The sequence below is a fragment of the Hyperolius riggenbachi genome, chromosome 8 (genome assembly GCF_040937935.1).
Source record: "Hyperolius riggenbachi isolate aHypRig1 chromosome 8, aHypRig1.pri, whole genome shotgun sequence".
NCBI classification, from domain to species: domain Eukaryota; kingdom Metazoa; phylum Chordata; class Amphibia; order Anura; family Hyperoliidae; genus Hyperolius; species Hyperolius riggenbachi.
This window is the reverse complement of record NC_090653.1, coordinates 175,185,587-175,205,242: the sequence shown is the minus strand read 5'-3', so window position 1 is coordinate 175,205,242 and position 19,656 is coordinate 175,185,587. Positions and strand designations below refer to the sequence as shown.

Below are 19,656 nucleotides of genomic sequence, written 5' to 3'. Positions count from 1 at the left end.
CTGTATAACCCTAGTCATGAAAAGAGAAGAGTGAAAAGCATGCACTGAAACGCTCATAGGCTTGAAGGAGTGTTTATTTATCTTTGTATGTGTCAGAGTAGTGCAACTAAATATTTTGAATTCAAAAAATGTTGGGTTTGGGTCCGCTTTAAGAGAGTTTAGCCTGTCTAATTCCCTCTCATCTGTGAGTAATCACAACTGTAATTTGATCTCTCAGCTATGTCAGCTGGCTGCCTCAGCACAGCAGCTAATTTGTAAACACAGGATGTTAACCCTATATCTGCTTCCATGAAAGCATAAAGTAGACACACTGCAGATGTATTGCAGAATTAGTATCAGCTGTAACAAAAATGTTTTTTTCTTTAAGGCTGCTTACACACTAAGACGTTACAGGCGCACGTTAGTGCAGCCTGTAACGCTCCCCCAACGCACAGCAATGTAACACAAGTGGGCTGTTCACACAGCCCACGTTGTGTTACATGTAACGCTGCACGTTCTGCTGAAAGTGCAGCATGCTACGGCGTTACAGCGGCTTAAGCCGCGTTAGACTGTTTGCACATGCTCAGTCGTGTTGGGGAGGAGCGGAGAGCGGCCAGGCACATGGCTAATTAATATTCACTGCACGTTGTGACGTGCAGTGTTTACTTCCTGGTGCGGCCGCTCTGTGCGGCGATTGGCCAGCAGGACCACGTGATGCCGCATGCGCCCAAGAGTACGCATCACGGACGCCAGAGTGAGCTGCACAACGCGGCTCACTCTGACGTCCACATCGAAGAGCACCAGGCCTTGCGTTAGGTGCATGTTATGCAAGCTTAATGTAGCACCTAATGCAACATCTTGGTGTGCAAGTAGCCTAAAGGATACATCCAAGCTAAAAGAAAAATCAAAATCCACTTACCTGGGGCTTCCTCCAGCCCCTGGCAGCCGTCCTGTGCCCTCGTCACAGCTCCGCTCGCTGCTGGTGTCTTTTGCTGCAGAAGCAGGCCTCGCCAGGTCGGCTTCTAGTGTGCTCCACCGCGCGAGTCACGTGGTCTAGCAGACGTCATCAGGTATGTACTACGCAGTAGTTCTGCGCCTGCGCAGTACAGACCTGATGACGCCGGCTAGACCACGTGACCCGTGCCGTGGAGCGCGCAAGAAGCCGACCCGTCAAGGTTGGCTTCTTCAGCGGAGGACACTGGCAGTGAGCGGAGCTGTGGCGAGGGCACAGGATGGCTTCCAGGGGCTAGAGGAAGCCCCAGGTAAGTGGATTTTGATTTTTCTTTTAGCTTGGACCTCTCCTTTGAATTGACACTGAAGAGAAAAAACAAACACTTATGATATAAGGAATTGCATGTGTAGTACAGATAAGTAATAAAACATTAGTAGCAAAGAAAAGTCTCTTTTTTTTTTCAATAGCTTCTTCTTTTTTCTTCTTAACATTGCATCATTCTCTAATATATTTACAGTTTACAAACTCTACACTCTTATCTGATTGTGTCTTTCATTGATTCAATGATGTATAAGTGCTTCAGAAAATTGACTAAATTGGAGAGCTCAGAGAAGCTCTTCTATAGATAACAAGTGAAGATTCTTAACTCTTCCTTTAGGGCCCATTCACGCTTAGAAGTGTAAAACGCTGGCGATTTTTGCTGGTGTTATGCGGGAGTGATCTCTTTTCCGCGATTTCACGCGGAAAAATCGCTGGACAGGGCGATTTCTCTGCGATCACGTTTAGCGCTTCTATAGCACTGAAACGCGATCGCCGGGAAATCGCCTGAAAATGATGCAGGTTACACGTTTGCATTTCACAATTTTGGGCGATTTGCAGCTAAAAGCGCAAACCGCCCAAGTAAGAACGGGCCCATAGGGTTTTATTACACTAGGGCTTTCAAAAGCAAAGAAATCGCCGGCAAAACGCTCTAGTGTGAATGGGCCCTTACTGGAAAACAAAGAGGCTCATATCTTTGCTACTAATGTTTTATTTATTTTTTTAAGCTGTACTGCACATTCAATCCATGCTCTAGGGTTGCAACGGTATGAAATTCCACGGTATAAGCGTAAAAAAAATACCACAGTATTATACAATTATTTGGACCCGAAGCAACCCCCCCCCCCTTCTCCCTGTAGCCATTGTAGGTGGCCGCAGCATAGGTGGCCAGGGATAGGTGTAGCCAGTAGTAAGTGGCCGCAGCATAGGTAACCAGGGATAAGTGTAGCCAGTAGTAAGTGGCCGCAGCATAGGTAGCCAGTGAAAGGGGTAGCCAGTAGTAGGTGCTCGCAGCATAGGTAGCCAGGGATAGGTGTAGCCAGTAGTAGGTGCTCGCAGCATAGGTAGCCAGGGATAGGTGTAGCCAGTAGTAGGTGCTCGCAGCATAGGTAGCCAGGGATAAGTGTAGCCAGTAGTAGGTGCTCGCAGCATAGGTAGCCAGGGATAGGTGTAGCCAGTAGTATGTGCTTGCAGCATAGGTAGCCAGGGATAGGTGAAGCCAGTAGCCAGGGATAGGTGTAGCCAGTAGTAGGTGCTCGCAGCATAGGTAGCCAGGGATAGGTGTAGCCAGTAGTAGGTGCTCGCAGCATAGGTAGCCAGGGATGGGTGTAGCCAGTAGTAGGTGCTCGCAGCATAGGTAGCCAGTAGTAGGTGTAGCCAGTAGTAGGTGCTCTCAGCATAGGTAGCCAGTAGTAGGTGCTCGCAGCAAAGGTAGCCAGGGATAGGTGTAGCCAGCAGGGCTGTGGAGTCGGAGTCGGGGTAATTTTGGGCACCCGGAGTCAGAGTCGTTGATTTCATAAACTGAGGAGTCTGATGATTTTTGTACAAAATCCACAGCCCTCTTAAGTATTAGACTAAGGAGTCGGAGTCGGAGTCTGAGCCATTTTGGGTACCCGGAGTTGGAGTCGGAGTCGTGGTTTCATAAACTGAGGAGTCAGAGTTGGAAGATTTTTGTACCGACTCCACAGCCCTGGTAGCCAGTAGTAGGTGCTCGCAGCATAGGTGGCCAGGGATAGGTGTAGCCAGTAGTAGGTGCTCGCAGCATAGGTAGCCAGGGATAGGTGTAGCCAGGGATAGTTGTAGCCCAGGCATGGGCAAACTTGGCCCTTCAGCTGTTGAGGAACTACAATGCATTGCAGGAGTCTGACAGTCACAGTCATGACTCATAATGGCAAATGCATTGTGGGATTTGTAGTTCCTTAACAGCTGGAGGGCCAAGTTTGCCCATGCCTGTTGTAGCCAGTAGTAGGTACTCACAGCATAGGTAGCCAGTAGTTAGGTGCTCACAGCATAGGTAGCCAGGGATAGGTGTAGCCAGTAGTAGGTGCTCGCGGCATAGGTAGCCAGGGATAGGTGTAGCCAGTAGTACAGTTGTGTTCAAAATTTTTCAACCCCCACTGAAATTGAGTGTTTTGGCCAGTTTGACATTGATTTTGATCATTTCAGCCATCTTGTTTACAATTAAATCAAAGAGGCACTTGTAAGTCAGACAAATTTAACATAACATTTATGATGAAATAACCACATGTCTTTTCTGTGCTCACATCATAATCCGATTTATTCAACCCCCAAGTGACATTCATTCTTAGTACTTCGTACAACATCCTTTTCTGCGTTGAACCACTAACGAGTAAAAATGTATGCGTTAATGTTCCTGCACCTTTGGGAATGTGTAAAAATGTACGCGAGCTGACGGAGAGGGACCAGAGCAGCAGTGAGTGACTACGAGGGCACAGGGATGGCTGCATGGGGCTGATAGAAGCCCCAGGTAAGAGAAAGTGTACACCATTGTCTGTATTATGTATCCCATGTTTGTTTCTTACTTTGTACAGCGCCACTGAATGTTGGCGCTTTATAAATCATTAATAATCTACCAATCCTATAGGTGCTGGATAACGGAGATTATACTGTACTTTTATCTAGTTGTATATATGACTTCATTGTCCCTTTTTTTTTTTTTTAACCTAGACTCTTTACACTACTGTTTGTAATTTTAGCATCTAATTTTTGTCCCTATGCTCTTATGCCTACAGATATTTGAGTCCTGTACAAATTGTATTATTGACTTGTAGTTAGCTCTGTCTAATTGTCACCCACAGACAACCCCCTCCACCCCTTCCTTCTCGGATATGTGTTGCAATGGTAAACTCTATTTTAAGAGGATGTTGCTCATTTCCTGTGAAAGACCTACCCTTATATTGAATTTAGCTACTGTGTGCTAGGACTCTTAGACACAGATTTTGCTATGCATGTGTGTTTTTATGTGTACACACTTCTTCTACTTTTCAGGAAAGAAATAAACCTTACAGATCTATATTGATAATGTTAACATGGGACGTCGTAGACATGCAATTCAATATTTGCATATATTTTATACTCCCATGATTTGGCAGTCTGTAATTTAAGCATTTCAGCCGTCGGGCTGTTTTACCATTAACAGCAAAGAGCCTTTTCTCCCATTTATTTGGCCAGGGCTGTGGAATTGAGGTCAGATACCTGGAGTCGACAGTTTCATAAATGTCGGAGTCTGATGATTTTTTTTTTTTTGCACTAACTTTACAGCACTGGTAAGTATTAGACTGAGTCAGAGTAATTTCCAAGGCTGTGGAGTCTGAGTCGAGGAGTCGGAGCAATTTTTGGGTACCTGGAGTTGGGGAAAAAATGCTCAGACTCCTAATGAATTTAAACTGCAATTAAAATAGAAAATATGATACAATGTTCTATTTCTCAGATAATAGTCATCATAAATAATTTATATATACAGTAATAGCTCTGCTTAGTCCACAAAAATGAAAAAAAACAATGAAAAAATAGTTAGTTGCGCTGCTTTAATGAAGAAAATTAAGTCAGATATACTGTACATATCTGACTGTATCTATCTATCTATCTATCTATCTATCTATCTATTTATCTATCTATCCATCTATCTATGCTGTAAGAATAAAACCTAATGTGTAGTTGTCACGAATGGAGATGGTCAATGAGATAGAGATAATTCTGTGCTGATGCTGGTTTATCCAAATGTATGCACTCCCTTTGCTCATGAAATCAAATAATTTGATATGTTAAAATTTTGTTTGGTGACTGTGAATTAAGGGGTACTTGAGACGGATGAAAAGAAAAGTTTTATACATACCTGGGGCTTCCTTCAGGCTAATCAGTCCCTCGCTGTCCTCCTCCCTCTCCCCCTCCTCCTGCCCAGACTGAGCTCCCATGAGCCCTTGCTACTGCCAAGGCTCTTTGAAAACTGTGGGTGGGGCTTATTTAGTTTATAGGGAATTAGAGTATTAAAGCAAAAACAAAAAAGTATTTGGCTTGAGGAATGCCCTATAAACTATAGGAAAGGAACACAATTATGCAAGGAGTAAAAGTTCATCTTGGATCCACTTTAAATATGGCTAAGTGGGAATTTAAAGGGGTATTTATCAATGTATCATTTTAAAGACCAAGGGGTTAATTGGAGAATGCCGAAGACAGGTCATCCAATGGTAGTTAAAATCCATAGCTTTATAAACCAACAAAACAAATGTATGAAACATTGAAACAGGCACCTTTTCTCTACAGGAGTCTCCGGATGTGGAGAACTATTCCCTAAAAAGGAGAATTATCCTGTATCAGATCCTATTCTGTAAACCTGAGTGCGACAAATCAGCTATGTGTCCTCTGCTTATCTGATTTAAAGCATTACGTGTCTACCATTTTTGTTCTTTTAAACAAGTGTTTGTCATGTGTGATGTTTTTGATAATTTAGTTAATTTAGTTGTTAAAGCTTTGATTTTTAACGCCTTCTCCAACACCTAACGCCGATAGACGTTGGAAAGATGGCCACCCCAGGACCGCCTAACACCGAAAGGCATCAAGTACTGGGGCGGGAGTTTGCAGGAGATCGCGTGTACCGATGCACACGCAGCTCCGCTCAGTCATCAGTCTACCAGCAGCGATCGCCACTAGAAGACTGTTAGATGGCAAAACTGTCTGTTTACATTGTACAGTGCTGCGATCTATGGCAGTGCTGTACTGGGGACAGCCGTGTCACTCAGCTGTCCCCTGGAGAGGCTGAGTGCGATCGGTTCTCATAGGCTGATGAAATTCAATGTTGGATAATGTAAAGTCATGCATTTTGGTCGTACCACGGGTCTAACATACAAAATAAACTAGAAACAGATGGTTTTGTAGAGATAGGCGCACAGAGGCGCTTATCGTGACCTTAAAGGAGTTTTCAGGCAAAAACAAGTTTCACTTACCTGGGGCTTCTCCCAGCCCCATGCAGCCATCCTGTGCCCTCGCAGTCACTCACTGCTGCTCCAGTCCCCCGCCGCTAGCTAGTTTTGTTTTTGCCAACCTCGGGGTCGGCGGGCCGCATTGTGTACATTTTTACGCATTACCGTTGGTGCAGGAACATTAATACATAACTTTATACGCGTTAGTAGTTTAATGCGTAAATTTTTACGCATTAAACCACCGACACGTAAAAATGTATGTGTTGATGATCCTGCACCAGCGGGAATGCGTAAAAATGTACGCAATGCGGCCTGCCGACCCCGAGGCCGTCCTAAACAAAACTAGCTGGCGGCGGGGGACTGGAGCAGCAGTTAGTGACTGCGAGGGCACAGGATGGCTGCATGGGGCTGGGAGAAGCCCCAGGTAAGTGAAACTCCATTTTTTTTCCTTGCCTGATAATTCCTTTAAGACTGCACTTTGTGTACTCCTGTTAGTTATTGCCTGAAGAAACGCGTTGTACTGTTGGAGTATATAAATACATTTTGTTGTATCTAAATCTACAATATCCGGTCTACTTTGGGGAGGTGCGTCCACCACCGCCTCCCTAAGAATTTTATAGCTTTTAGATATATGCTTTTATTCTTTTGGCGCCTCTGTTCTCTCTACAATATCGTTGTCCACCCCTGGTGGAGGGGTCGGATCCCCTTCTCCTTCTATCTACAGAGAGCGACATCTTACTCCTGAGTGAGGACAGGACTAATCTCCTCACCTGCCTACACAGTGGTTGCCTGTACGGTGACCCTGACTTGTGAGTATATCCATTGTATATACCGTATTTTTCGGACTATAAGATGCTCCGGACTATAAGACGCACCTAGCTTTAGAGGGCAAAAACCAGGGGAAAAAAAATAAATACTAAAGCTGGTGCGTCCATGGTCCAGGAGCGTCTGGTAGATGTTCTAACTCAATAATGTATTTTCCTTAAGTCCCCTGCAATGCCCCTGGTGTCCTCCTGCACTGCCCATATGTAATGTAAATAGCGGTGGCAGCTGTGTATCTCCCCTTTGTCTGACGTAATTATCCACAGTAGCCCATGCATCTGCCCCCATGTAATATAATTAATGCATCTGCCCCCCCCATGTAATATAATTAATGCATCTGCCCCCCCCCCATGTAATATAATTAATGCATCTGCCCCCATGTAATATAATTAATGCATCTGCCCCCCCATAGAATATAATTAATGCAACTGCTCCCTCCACTGTAATATAATTAGTGTTGGATCTCCTGTGTAATGTAATTAGCATTCAATACCCTGGCCGCTTGTGTAAAGTGATTAGCATTCAATCACCCTGCCTCCCACCCATGTAATGCAATTAGCATTCAATCACTCCCGCCCGTGTAAGGCAATTAACATACAATCACCCAGCCTCCAGCCCGTGTAATGCAATTAGCATTCAATCAGCCCCGCCTCCCGCCCGTGTAAGGCAATTAGCAGCGGGCATCACTCACCTGAAACTTGAAGCCCGCGGTGAAAAGCTGTTCGTCTCGCTCGTTCTTTCCCCCAAGTGCCGGCACTTCCTGGTCGCGTCATTACATACGCGACCAGGAAGTGCCGGCACTTGGAGGAAAGAACGAGCGAGACGAACAGCTTTTCACCGCGGGCTTCAAGTTTCAGGTGAGTGATGCCCGCTGCTAATTGCCTTACACGGGCGGGAGGCGGGGGTGGTTAAGTGCTAATTGCATTACACGGGCTGGAGGCGGGGTGATTAAAAGCTAATTGTAAATACCCGGGCGGGAGGCGGGGTGATTAAAAGCTAATTGCAATACATGGGCGGCCAGGGTATTGAATGCTAATTACATTACACGGGGGATACAACACTAATTAAATAACACGGGGGCAGATGCATAGCCTACTGCGGCTAATTAGGTCAGACAAAGGGCAGATACGTCTGCCGCCGATATTCAAGCTACGTATGGGCAGTGCAGGACACCGGGGGCATTGCAGGGAGTCCCTGACATCGCGGCGAGGCGGCGGTTCATATCGGCGGGCGTTCGTAAGTCAGGGACTCCCTGTATTCGGACTATAAGACGCAGGGGCTTTTTCCCCCCACTTTTGGGGGGGGGAAAGTGCGTCTTATAGTCCGAAAAATACGGTACTTTTCATTCATCCACCTCTCAACTTACTACACTATATTGGGCTCTCGGTGTCCCTTTTTTCCCTAGATACAGATGGGGACATCAAACTTGGAGAAGGACTTAGGAGTACTCATCGACAACAAGTTAAATAATTGTATTCCATGCCAAGCCGCTGCAGCTAAAGCTAATAAAATTTTGGGATGCATTAAAAGGGAAATAAAAACTCGAGATGCTAACATATTATTGCCCCTGTTTAACTCTCTCTAGTAAGGCCACATATGGAATATGGAATTCTGTTCTGGGCACCACATTTACAGGAAGGATATTGCAGTTTTAAAGCAGGTTCAGAGACGAGCAACAAAATTGATACGAGGGATGTAAGCTATTCAAAATTTATAATATCCGGAGAGCCACCCTTATAATTAATAGTGCCACTTAGAAGGAGCTAGCAAAGGATACTGCATATGTCACTACCCAAAAAAATTCCAAAGCTGTCTCATGCACTTGTATAGTTTGTTAGCCTTAGCTGCATAGGGGTTAATAACAACACATTAAAATATACACATTTAAAAACAGACTACCTGGCCAGGAGTGCTAGCAATTTATGAAGGGACCAGATCTATATATCTGTGCAGCGCAATCGCCCAGCCTCAGCCTATGCAAAAAGCGCTGCACTTATGATCTATATGGTCCACACCCACCACCGCTACACCACACACGCTGTGTACGATTGGTACAATATTTGGGTCCCAGCACAATACTCGGATCCTCCTACGGCTTGCCCACATGGATTGTCCACTAAGATGGATTGGCAATAAATGATGAAGGACCTATAGGACATGCATTCTGCAGGGCGGGTGTGCCGGCTTATCACTAACATCAATGAAGCTTCAGACAGGGCACTTGTCCCAATGATAATACTTGCGTAGTGAGATGGTGAGCTCCGGCTCACTTGCTCCTAGACCTGCAGTGCACTGGGTCAAGTTGTTTATACGGCCGTTTTGAATGGCAACTCTCTATTGCTCTTTCTCGCTGCTTGGGACTTCATGTCCGTAATGGAAGCGGTGGGGGATCCCAGCTGGATGGCGGAAGTTTCGCTCAGCGGGCTGGCGTTGCGTGTGGTGGACCAGCGCGAGCACTCCGGTGGTAGCCACGCCCACCGACGCGTTTCGCCCCGCCCACGGGGCTTTTTCAAGGTGGCGAATAGTGAATGTTCTCACTGTTATTCCTGTTATACCATGTCTCGCAAGCTCCACCTCCAATTCAGTTCATTCATGGCAATCAATGCAGAGATGGTTCTATATACTCTAATGCAGTTCAATGCGTGTAACAGGGGAACAGATGATTTTTATTCATTCATTCATTTGGTCACCTCATCCAGTCTCATCTTTCACTTAAAGGCAGGTCATGCCACAATATGTACATTTCGCTCAGACATCAGTATGATTCCTCCTTAACAGGGGACATAGCTGCAGCAGTTATAGGAAATGTACCAGATTAAGGTCAGTATTCAGTCCTCTGGGTGTGAGTGTTCCCAGGCGGTAAATCCATGCTTGTTCAATCCTGTATAAATCTCTTTCAATATCGCCACCTCTGAAGGGTATGTGTTGTTTGATTATGCCTTTAAATGTTAAACCATCAGGTTTTCCATCATGGTAATCCCTAAAATGTTTACCCAAGGGGCTATCAAGATCTTGGTTGCGGATGTTCCCCACATGGTCCCCAATGCGTTTGCTTAATCGATTTTTTGTTTTCCCTATGTATAGAAGATTGCACGGGCATTTTATGGCGTAGATCACACGTGTTGAATTACAGTTTATATTGTCGCGTATTTCAAAGGAGATGGTACCGTCATAATTGGTGAAAGTTTTACTCCTATCCACATATCTGCAGTTCACACAAGATCCGCAAGGGAACATCCCCTCCTTCTTCGGATATCTATCCAACCACGTTGCGGTTTGTGTGGAATGGAATTCAGACCTCACCAAATGGTCCTTCAAATTTTTGGCTTTGCGTGCGGTCATAAACGGTCTAGCCCCAACACGTTTTTCTATTTCACTATCTAGCATCAGTACATGCCAATGCTTCTGAAGGGATCTTTGTAGGTCAAACCAATGGGGACCAAAATCAGACACAAATCTTATTACATCATCACCTGTATGGACAGTTCTCTTCTTATTCACAGTAATCAGTGAGTCCCTATCCCTTTCAGCTACAGCTCCCATTGCTTGCTCAACCAACCTTTTAGGATAGCCCCGCTCTACAAAGCGAGTTTTTAATTCATCCGCCTCTTCAAGATAATCTTTATTTTGGGAGCAATTTCGCTTGATTCTTGTGAACTGGCCCTTAGGGATGGCTCTTTTTTGTGAGGGGAGATGAAAGCTAGAATAGTGTAACAGGGTATTACCTGCTGTTGGTTTACGGTATGTACATGTTGTCAACATACCGTCTTGTTTTTTCACCATCAGATCCAGGAAGGACAGAGCTTCCTTATCATATTGATAAGTTAGACGTATGTCTCTCATATTACATTGTAACTTATCTACAAAAACAGCCAGCTGACTTTCGGAGCCCCGCCAGACCAGGAGCACGTCATCTATAAATCTCAACCAGAGCACTACATGGCTCCGGTAGAGATCCAACGGATAGACGTCCTGCCGCTCCCAAAGCCCCAGATGTAAACAAGCATATGCTGGGGCGCAGGACGTCCCCATCGACGTGCCCCTGATCTGGCGGTAGAATCGACCATCAAATGAGAAACAGTTATAACTCAATACCAGTTCCAGGGCATCACATATGAACTGGTTATGTTGAGTGGACTCCGAAAAGTGCTCATTGAGTAAGAAAGCTGTTGCAGCTATCCCCACCTCATTAGGAATTGAGGTATAGAGCGACTCAACATCGATACTCACGATGTAGTCACTTTCACACATCTCAACCGTACTTAACACTCGTAAGGCATCACTGGTGTCCCTCACATATGATGGTAACATCTCAACCATGTTTTTGAGCTTGAGGTCTAGGTATCTTCCCAGCCTCTCCAAGGGACCTTCATTCCCTGATACGATAGGGCGACCGGGGGGATGTGTAGAGTCCTTATGGATCTTAGGTATCATATAGAACACCGGTATACGGTAAGTGTCCACACAGCAAAAATCATGTTTGCTCTTTGACACAACACCCCGGTCACGACCCTCATCCATCAGGAGATTCACCCTGGATTTTACAGCTGGAAATGGATCTGACCTCAATCGCAGGTACGTGTTCTCATCGCTTAACAGTCTCATACACTCATCAACATAGTATGCAGTAGGTAGCAAAACTACATTGCCGCCCTTGTCACTTGGTTTTACCGTTACATCAGGTAGACTCTTCAAATACTCGAGAGCTTGCTCTTCCCCTGAAGTGAGATTCCTATCACGGTTGTTGGGAGACCAGTGCAATCTATTAAAATCTCTACACACACGTTCCTTGAAAGTGGACAAGCGATGGGACAGCTGCGGCATAAACCTGGATTTGGTTCTCACATCGGCCGGTATGGGATTAAGTTTCTCGTCCAGAGTTACCCTGTCAGATATAGGAGGGCCAACCTCCTCTGCTAAACTTTCCAGGGCTATGAGTGCTGCTCTATCGCCTAGGCTATCTAAACGTGGAGGGGGCCCTACAGGGGACTGAGTCACATGTTCTTTACCACCATATGTGAGGGAGAGCTGTATGCGTCTCAAAAAGAAATTAAGGTCTTTATATACTTGAAAGGGTTCACCCCTAGTTGCAGGGGCAAAAGTGAGTCCTCGGGATAGAAGAGAATACACCTCAGGGCCAAAAACAGAAGAGGTAAAATTCATGACATTAGACCCTATTTGCACTCATAGCTCTGGAAAGTTTAGCAGAGGAGGTTGGCCCTCCTATATCTGACAGGGTAACTCTGGACGAGAAACCTAATCCCATACCGGCCGATGTGAGAACCAAATCCAGGTTTATGCCGCAGCTGTCCCATCGCTTGTCCACTTTCAAGGAACGTGTGTGTGTAGAGATTTTAATAGATTGCACTGGTCTCCCAACAACCGTGATAGGAATCTCACTTCAGGGGAAGAGCAAGCTCTCGAGTATTTGAAGAGTCTACCTGATGTAACGGTAAAACCAAGTGACAAGGGCGGCAATGTAGTTTTGCTACTTACTGCATACTATGTTGATGAGTGTATGAGACTGTTAAGCGATGAGAACACTTACCTGCGATTGAGGTCAGATCCATTTCCAGCTGTAAAATCCAGGGTGAATCTCCTGATGGATGAGGGTCGTGACCGGGGTGTTGTGTCAAAGAGCAAACATGATTTTTGCTGTGTGGACACTTACCATATACCGGTGTTCTATATGATACCTAAGATCCATAAGGACTCTACACATCCCCCCGGCCGCCCTATCGTATCAGGGAATGAAGGTCCCTTGGAGAGGCTGGGAAGATACCTAGACCTCAAGCTCAAAAACATGGTTGAGATGTTACCATCATATGTGAGGGACACCGGTGATGCCTTACGAGTGTTAAGTACGGTTGAGATGTGTGAAAGTGACTACATCGTGAGTATCGATGTTGAGTCGCTCTATACCTCAATTCCTAATGAGGTGGGGATAGCTGCAACAGCTTTCTTACTCAATGAGCACTTTTCGGAGTCCACTCAACATAACCAGTTCATATGTGATGCCCTGGAACTGGTATTGAGTTATAACTGTTTCTCATTTGATGGTCGATTCTACCGCCAGATCAGGGGCACGTCGATGGGGACGTCCTGCGCCCCAGCATATGCTTGTTTACATCTGGGGCTTTGGGAGCGGCAGGACGTCTATCCGTTGGATCTCTACCGGAGCCATGTAGTGCTCTGGTTGAGATTTATAGATGACGTGCTCCTGGTCTGGCGGGGCTCCGAAAGTCAGCTGGCTGTTTTTGTAGATAAGTTACAATGTAATATGAGAGACATACGTCTAACTTATCAATATGATAAGGAAGCTCTGTCCTTCCTGGATCTGATGGTGAAAAAACAAGACGGTATGTTGACAACATGTACATACCGTAAACCAACAGCAGGTAATACCCTGTTACACTATTCTAGCTTTCATCTCCCCTCACAAAAAAGAGCCATCCCTAAGGGCCAGTTCACAAGAATCAAGCGAAATTGCTCCCAAAATAAAGATTATCTTGAAGAGGCGGATGAATTAAAAACTCGCTTTGTAGAGCGGGGCTATCCTAAAAGGTTGGTTGAGCAAGCAATGGGAGCTGTAGCTGAAAGGGATAGGGACTCACTGATTACTGTGAAGAAGAGAACTGTCCATACAGGTGATGATGTAATAAGATTTGTGTCTGATTTTGGTCCCCATTGGTTTGACCTACAAAGATCCCTTCAGAAGCATTGGCATGTACTGATGCTAGATAGTGAAATAGAAAAACGTGTTGGGGCTAGACCGTTTATGACCGCACGAAAAGCCAAAAATTTGAAGGACCATTTGGTGAGGTCTGAATTCCATTCCACACAAACCGCAACGTGGTTGGATAGATATCCGAAGAAGGAGGGGATGTTCCCTTGCGGATCTTGTGTGAACTGCAGATATGTGGATAGGAGTAAAACTTTCACCAATTATGACGGTACCATCTCCTTTGAAATACGCGACAATATAAACTGTAATTCAACACGTGTGATCTACTACGCCATAAAATGCCCGTGCAATCTTCTATACATAGGGAAAACAAAAAATCGATTAAGCAAACGCATTGGGGACCATGTGGGGAACATCCGCAACCAAGATCTTGATAGCCCCTTGGGTAAACATTTTAGGGATTACCATGATGGAAAACCTGATGGTTTAACATTTAAAGGCATAATCAAACACATACCCTTCAGAGGTGGCGATATTGAAAGAGATTTATACAGGATTGAACAAGCATGGATTTACCGCCTGGGAACACTCACACCCAGAGGACTGAATACTGACCTTAATCTGGTACATTTCCTATAACTGCTGCAGCTATGTCCCCTGTTAAGGAGGAATCATACTGATGTCTGAGCGAAATGTACATATTGTGGCATGACCTGCCTTTAAGTGAAAGATGAGACTGGATGAGGTGACCAAATGAATGAATGAATAAAAATCATCTGTTCCCCTGTTACACGCATTGAACTGCATTAGAGTATATAGAGCCATCTCGGCATTGATTGCCATGAATGAATTGAATTGGAGGTGGAGCTTGCGAGACATGGTATAACAGGAATAACAGTGAGAACATTCACTATTCGCCACCTTGAAAAAGCCCCGTGGGCGGGGCGAAACGCGTCGGTGGGCGTGGCTACCACCGGAGTGCTCGCGCTGGTCCACCACACGCAACGCCAGCCCGCTGAGCGAAACTTCCGCCATCCAGCTGGGATCCCCCACTGCTTCCATTACGGACATGAAGTCCCAAGCAGCGAGAAAGAGCAATAGAGAGTTGCCATTCAAAACGGCCGTATAAACAACTTGACCCAGTGCACTGCAGGTCTAGGAGCAAGTGAGCCGGAGCTCACCATCTCACTACGCAAGTATTATCATTGGGACAAGCGCCCTGTCTGAAGCTTCATTGATGTTTAGTGATAAGCCGGCACACCCGTCCTGCAGAATGCATGTCCTATAGGTCCTTCATCATTTATTGCCAATCCATCTTAGTGGACAATCCATGTGGGCAAGCCGTAGGAGGATCCGAGTATTGTGCTGGGACCCAAATATTGTACCAATCGTACACAGCGTGTGTGGTGTAGCGGTGGTGGGTGTGGACCATATAGATCATAAGTGCAGCGCTTTTTGCATAGGCTGAGGCTGGGCGATTGCGCTGCACAGATATATAGATCTGGTCCCTTCATAAATTGCTAGCACTCCTGGCCAGGTAGTCTGTTTTTAAATGTGTATATTTTAATGTGTTGTTATTAACCCCTATGCAGCTAAGGCTAACAATAAACTATACAAGTGCATGAGACAGCTTTGGAATTTTTTTGGGTAGTGAGGGATGTAAGCTCTTGCTTACCAAGAAAGGACAGCTAAACTGGGTTTATTTAATCCGGAGAAAAGACGCCTTAGAAGGGATCTAATTAACATGTATAAATACATCAGAGGGCAATATAAAAGCTTGGCGGATGAGCTTTTTGTCCCACACAGGACTAGAGGACATGATCTGCGCATGGAGGAAAAACCTTTCAGCCATTTATTTAGGAAATGGTTCTTTACAGTAAGAGTGATTAAGATATGGAATGCATTGCCACAGGAAGTAGTTGTGGTAAATTCTATATCTGCATTTAAAGGGGGCTTAGATGCTTTCCTTGCATTGAAAGTCATCCATGGCTACAATTACTAGGTAATGCCTAGCGATGTTGATCCAGGGATTTTATCTGATTGCCAGATTTTATCTGGAGTCTGGAAAGAATTTTTTCCTTTTTGGGGCTAATTGGACCATCCCTTGTAAGGGGTTTTTTCGCCCCACTCTGCATCAACAGGGATATGTGAGGGAGCAGGCTGGTGTTGTACTTTGTTTTTGCTTGAACTCGATGGACGCATGTCTTTTTTTTTTTTTTCCTCAATCCAGTAGGGCATTGTGGGTAACCACAAATGTTCACTTATAACTGAATTATTGCAAATTTCCTTCTGTTTTAAGAAGGCAATTACACCAAGCTTTGCTTTTTTAGTAGGAGGGCTTTTTGGTTCCTTTTATCCCCCTATACATTCCTATTAGTTTGGGTCACCCTGAGCTGCTTGGTTACTCTGTTAATTAAAAAAGAGGGTCCTTTATGGCTATGTTGATTTTGGAATGATTAAATCATTAGTTTTATTATAAAATCTATACACACAAATATACATTAAAACTGACAGACAATTATGTTTGACAATAGAACAGATTGGTTGAATAGAAGAAGAAAGAGACAAGAAATTAGGAGAATGTCTGTAAATTCAAAGTACCATGTTTGGAGTCCAGTAAAATGATGGTTTTTGCGCTGAAATAATCCAAAGTATTGTGTTTGTGGCCATTGTCCTGCTGACCCGTCGATGGATGGAAATTCGACAACAGATGATATAAAATGGACGATAGGTCTGAGTATCTCACAGGGCTGTGGAGTCTGAGTCAGTCGAGGAGTCTGAGTCTGGGGAATTTTTTGCACCCGAAGTCTGAGTTGGAGAGGTGTGTATGAGGATCTGCAGATCTCATAGACTATGAATGCATTTTGCAGGAATGGATCTTTTGCAGGAACAGATCTTTTGAATGTGTACAAGCATCTTTGTGTGCAGCATCTTACAAAGATTTCTATCTGATGGGGAGTGCAGCTCCATTAGAATAGACTGTGTAGAGTATGGCTCTCATACTACATGGAATTGGGGTAAAATTGGTCTGTGATCTTTCCTTTTCCAAAGACTTTTTTATCTCAAGTGTGTATGTAGCATTATTCTTACAAAGGTTATGGATTTGGTTCAAAAATCATCAGACTCAGTTTACTGAAACCTCAGACTCCAGGTCCCCAAAATTGCACCGACTTCACAGCCCTGATGACATTGATGAAATATGGTGAATGCGTCACACTGAGTTAATAAGCAGGGCTTTTTTATATGAAAATATGGCAGTTGAATGCAGTGGCTGCTTTAAAGGAGTTCTTTCGCGAAAAAAGTAGGCAGTTAAAAACTGTGACAGATGACAGGTTTTGGGCCAGTCCATCTTTTTAAGGGGGGTTCTCAGGGCTTTCTTTGTTTTCAACAGCATTTCCTGAACAACAGTTGCAAAATCTAACTGACATAATAGTGTGCAAGTGATTAGGGAGGCCGGCTGGTATCTTGCTATTTTGGCAGTTAAACTGTTGTTCAGGAAATGCTGTTGAAAACAAAGAAAGCCCTGAGAACCCCCCTTAAAAAGATGGACTGGCCCAAAACCTGTCATCTGTCACATTTTTTTAACTGCCTACTTTTTTCGCGAAAGAACCCCTTTAATAAAAGCTGAAACTGTATTTAGAAAATGTGAATACTATAGTTAAAACAATATATTTTGCATTTTTCACAATCTGGGAGTGAATACCCTGCAGCATGGGCTTGACAGAAGTGAATTTCCATCCTATAATGTCCATCATGCCCTCTAATCTGAAGTCAGCTGGCCATTGGCACTAATTAACCAGCTGGTCCTGACTAGGGATGACCATTGAGATGCAAAAATGTGTATTTACATTTTTATGCAAATAAATTTAACTTGAAAATAGGCCATTCATGTCTCACCCAGGTTTAAATTGATTGGTCCATTTTTCAAGCTGCATATATCTGTGTAAAAATGTACGTTTATACTTACATTTTACAATTCTGCATGAACATATATTATATTCTATTATAGGAATCTCATTGATCATCCCTAGTCCTGATGGGAATATTTGTTAGAGATCACGGTCACTTTTCATCTCGATTGGCCAAGTGACTTCAGGTCAGGGGTTACATCGGGCTTTATGAGATGAAAGTTCATTGCTGGCGAACCTATGCTGCGGTTAATTCCAGTCCTAATTTCTTAGAGCTATAGTTACATATGACAAAACAAAATACATTTAACACATTCTGCTAATTATACTTGAGTCTAGCACTGTCAAACTTGATCTGCATCTGAAAACCATTGCAGCTTTTATTTTAATTCTGAGTTTATTGCTAGTCTAAGTTCTAGGTGCTAGATAGTGCTAAATTAGTAAAATATCTTAATTTAGCACTATGTTAATATAATTTTTTTTGTACATTTCTATATTTTTGTTTACCTCGTTTTCAGTGATTTTAATGAAAGTTTAAACAGACTAGAACAATCTGGTATTAAAGTGAAAGGAAATTGTACGTAATTAAACAATGCTTAGTAATGAGTCTAAAAAGCATGGAGTAGTTTGAGATGGCATCATGCCCTGTTGTGTTTCTGTGCAGTCGTGCACCCTTTCATCAGGAGATATGGAAGGAACCTTTTCTTTCCTGTGTGGAAGGCTTGGTTTAATTAAATGTGTAATCCTTTGAAAAATTGCAAGCCTTTTCATGTGATGTAGAACTTGCCTGTGACTAGGAGAGAGGAACACAAAAAGTGTGTGCATTCTGTATCTGCTTCCTCCTGGCACTTGCTCCCAATGTCTGTAAGTAAAATAAACAAAAATTAGCATTGATGCTGTACAACTTCAAAGCATGTTCTTTGTTTAAATATTGTGTACAGATTGTGTGGTAGTTGTGGATCTACAGCAAAGTTTCTATTTTAATATATATTTACACCTTAATTCTAGATTAGAATTTTTTTGTTTTTGTTTCAGTGATTGAAAACTTATTTGACAATGTTTTAAAAATGTATTGGCTTTTATATATACACAGTTCTGCTTATACTTCAGTCATTTGTCATCCCCTCCTTTGAAAGCTGTGTGACTCAAAGCCAAGTAGTAGTGTAAAAATATGTATCTTAAATTGATTCTTGTTGTTTTGTATTATTAGCATGTGTTTAATATCTCAACCTCATCACATAACAAGTTTCAGGCACAATATAACTGTTTTAATGGAATATGTAAAGTTATGGGGTAACAAATTAACAGTGGAAAACTTTGGAATCTTGACATTATAAACTTACAATGTGTGGAGGGAAAGTGGTCAGAGAAGCAAGGGTAGGGAATGCGTAAACAGAATGTGAGGTAATTTAAAATTAACTTAACCTAGATAGATAGATAGATAGATAGATAGATAGATAGATAGATAGATAGATAGATAGATAGATATAGATAGTCCACTGATGGATACCGTAGATTGACATTTATATTTAAAAAAAAAATAGGAATTTTTACATAAAGTAGATTGTTCATTAGAAATACATGGAAAAATAATTCAAATTATATTTAAATTCATAAGAAAGGCATATAACACGTCTCTGTATGCAAGGATCTTATGGCTTCCAGAAACCTCCAGTAAGACCTTTTGCTTATGTAGATTACACTGAATGAATCTGATTTACTAAGCCTTAACCTCCTTGGCGGTATGAAAAATACCGCCAGGAGGGAGCGCAGCAGTTTTTAAAAAAATTTTTTTTTTTTTTAATCATGTAGCGAGCCGAGGGCTCGCTACATGATAGCCGCTGCTGAGCGGCATCCCCCCGCCCGCTTCGATCGCCTTCGGCGATCTCCGATCAGGAAATCCCGTTCATAGAACGGGATTTCCTGGAGGGCTTCCCCCGTCGCCATGGCGACGGGGCGGGATGACGTCACCGACGTCACTGACGTCGGGACGTCATTGGGAGTCCCGGGCCACCCCTCGGCGCTGCCTGGCACTGATTGGCCAGGCAGCGC

At 43.7% G+C, this 19,656-nt stretch overlaps 1 protein-coding gene and 1 long non-coding RNA gene across 3 annotated transcripts in view; one reads left to right on the top strand and one right to left on the bottom strand.

Annotated features, from left to right (window-relative positions):
* MSN (moesin) overlaps nt 1-19,656 on the top strand; it is a 211,265-nt gene that overhangs the window by 78,320 nt on the left and 113,289 nt on the right. The window contains exon 1 of one of the 2 annotated variants that reach the window (XM_068247678.1): nt 18,408-18,468. The exons of the other annotated variant lie outside the window; for it this stretch is intronic. Coding sequence (XP_068103779.1) covers nt 18,463-18,468 — 6 coding nt within the window. The 5' untranslated portion in view covers nt 18,408-18,462. Of the gene's footprint in view, nt 1-18,407; nt 18,469-19,656 lie in introns of those variants that run through there. 2 annotated transcript variants of the gene reach the window in all.
* The window catches only part of LOC137527195 (uncharacterized), a 46,511-nt gene continuing 45,024 nt past the window's right edge, over nt 18,170-19,656 (bottom strand). Inside the window, exon 3 of the long non-coding RNA XR_011023163.1 lies at nt 18,170-18,466. This is a non-coding gene — a long non-coding RNA (uncharacterized lncRNA). The remainder of the gene's footprint in view (nt 18,467-19,656) is intronic.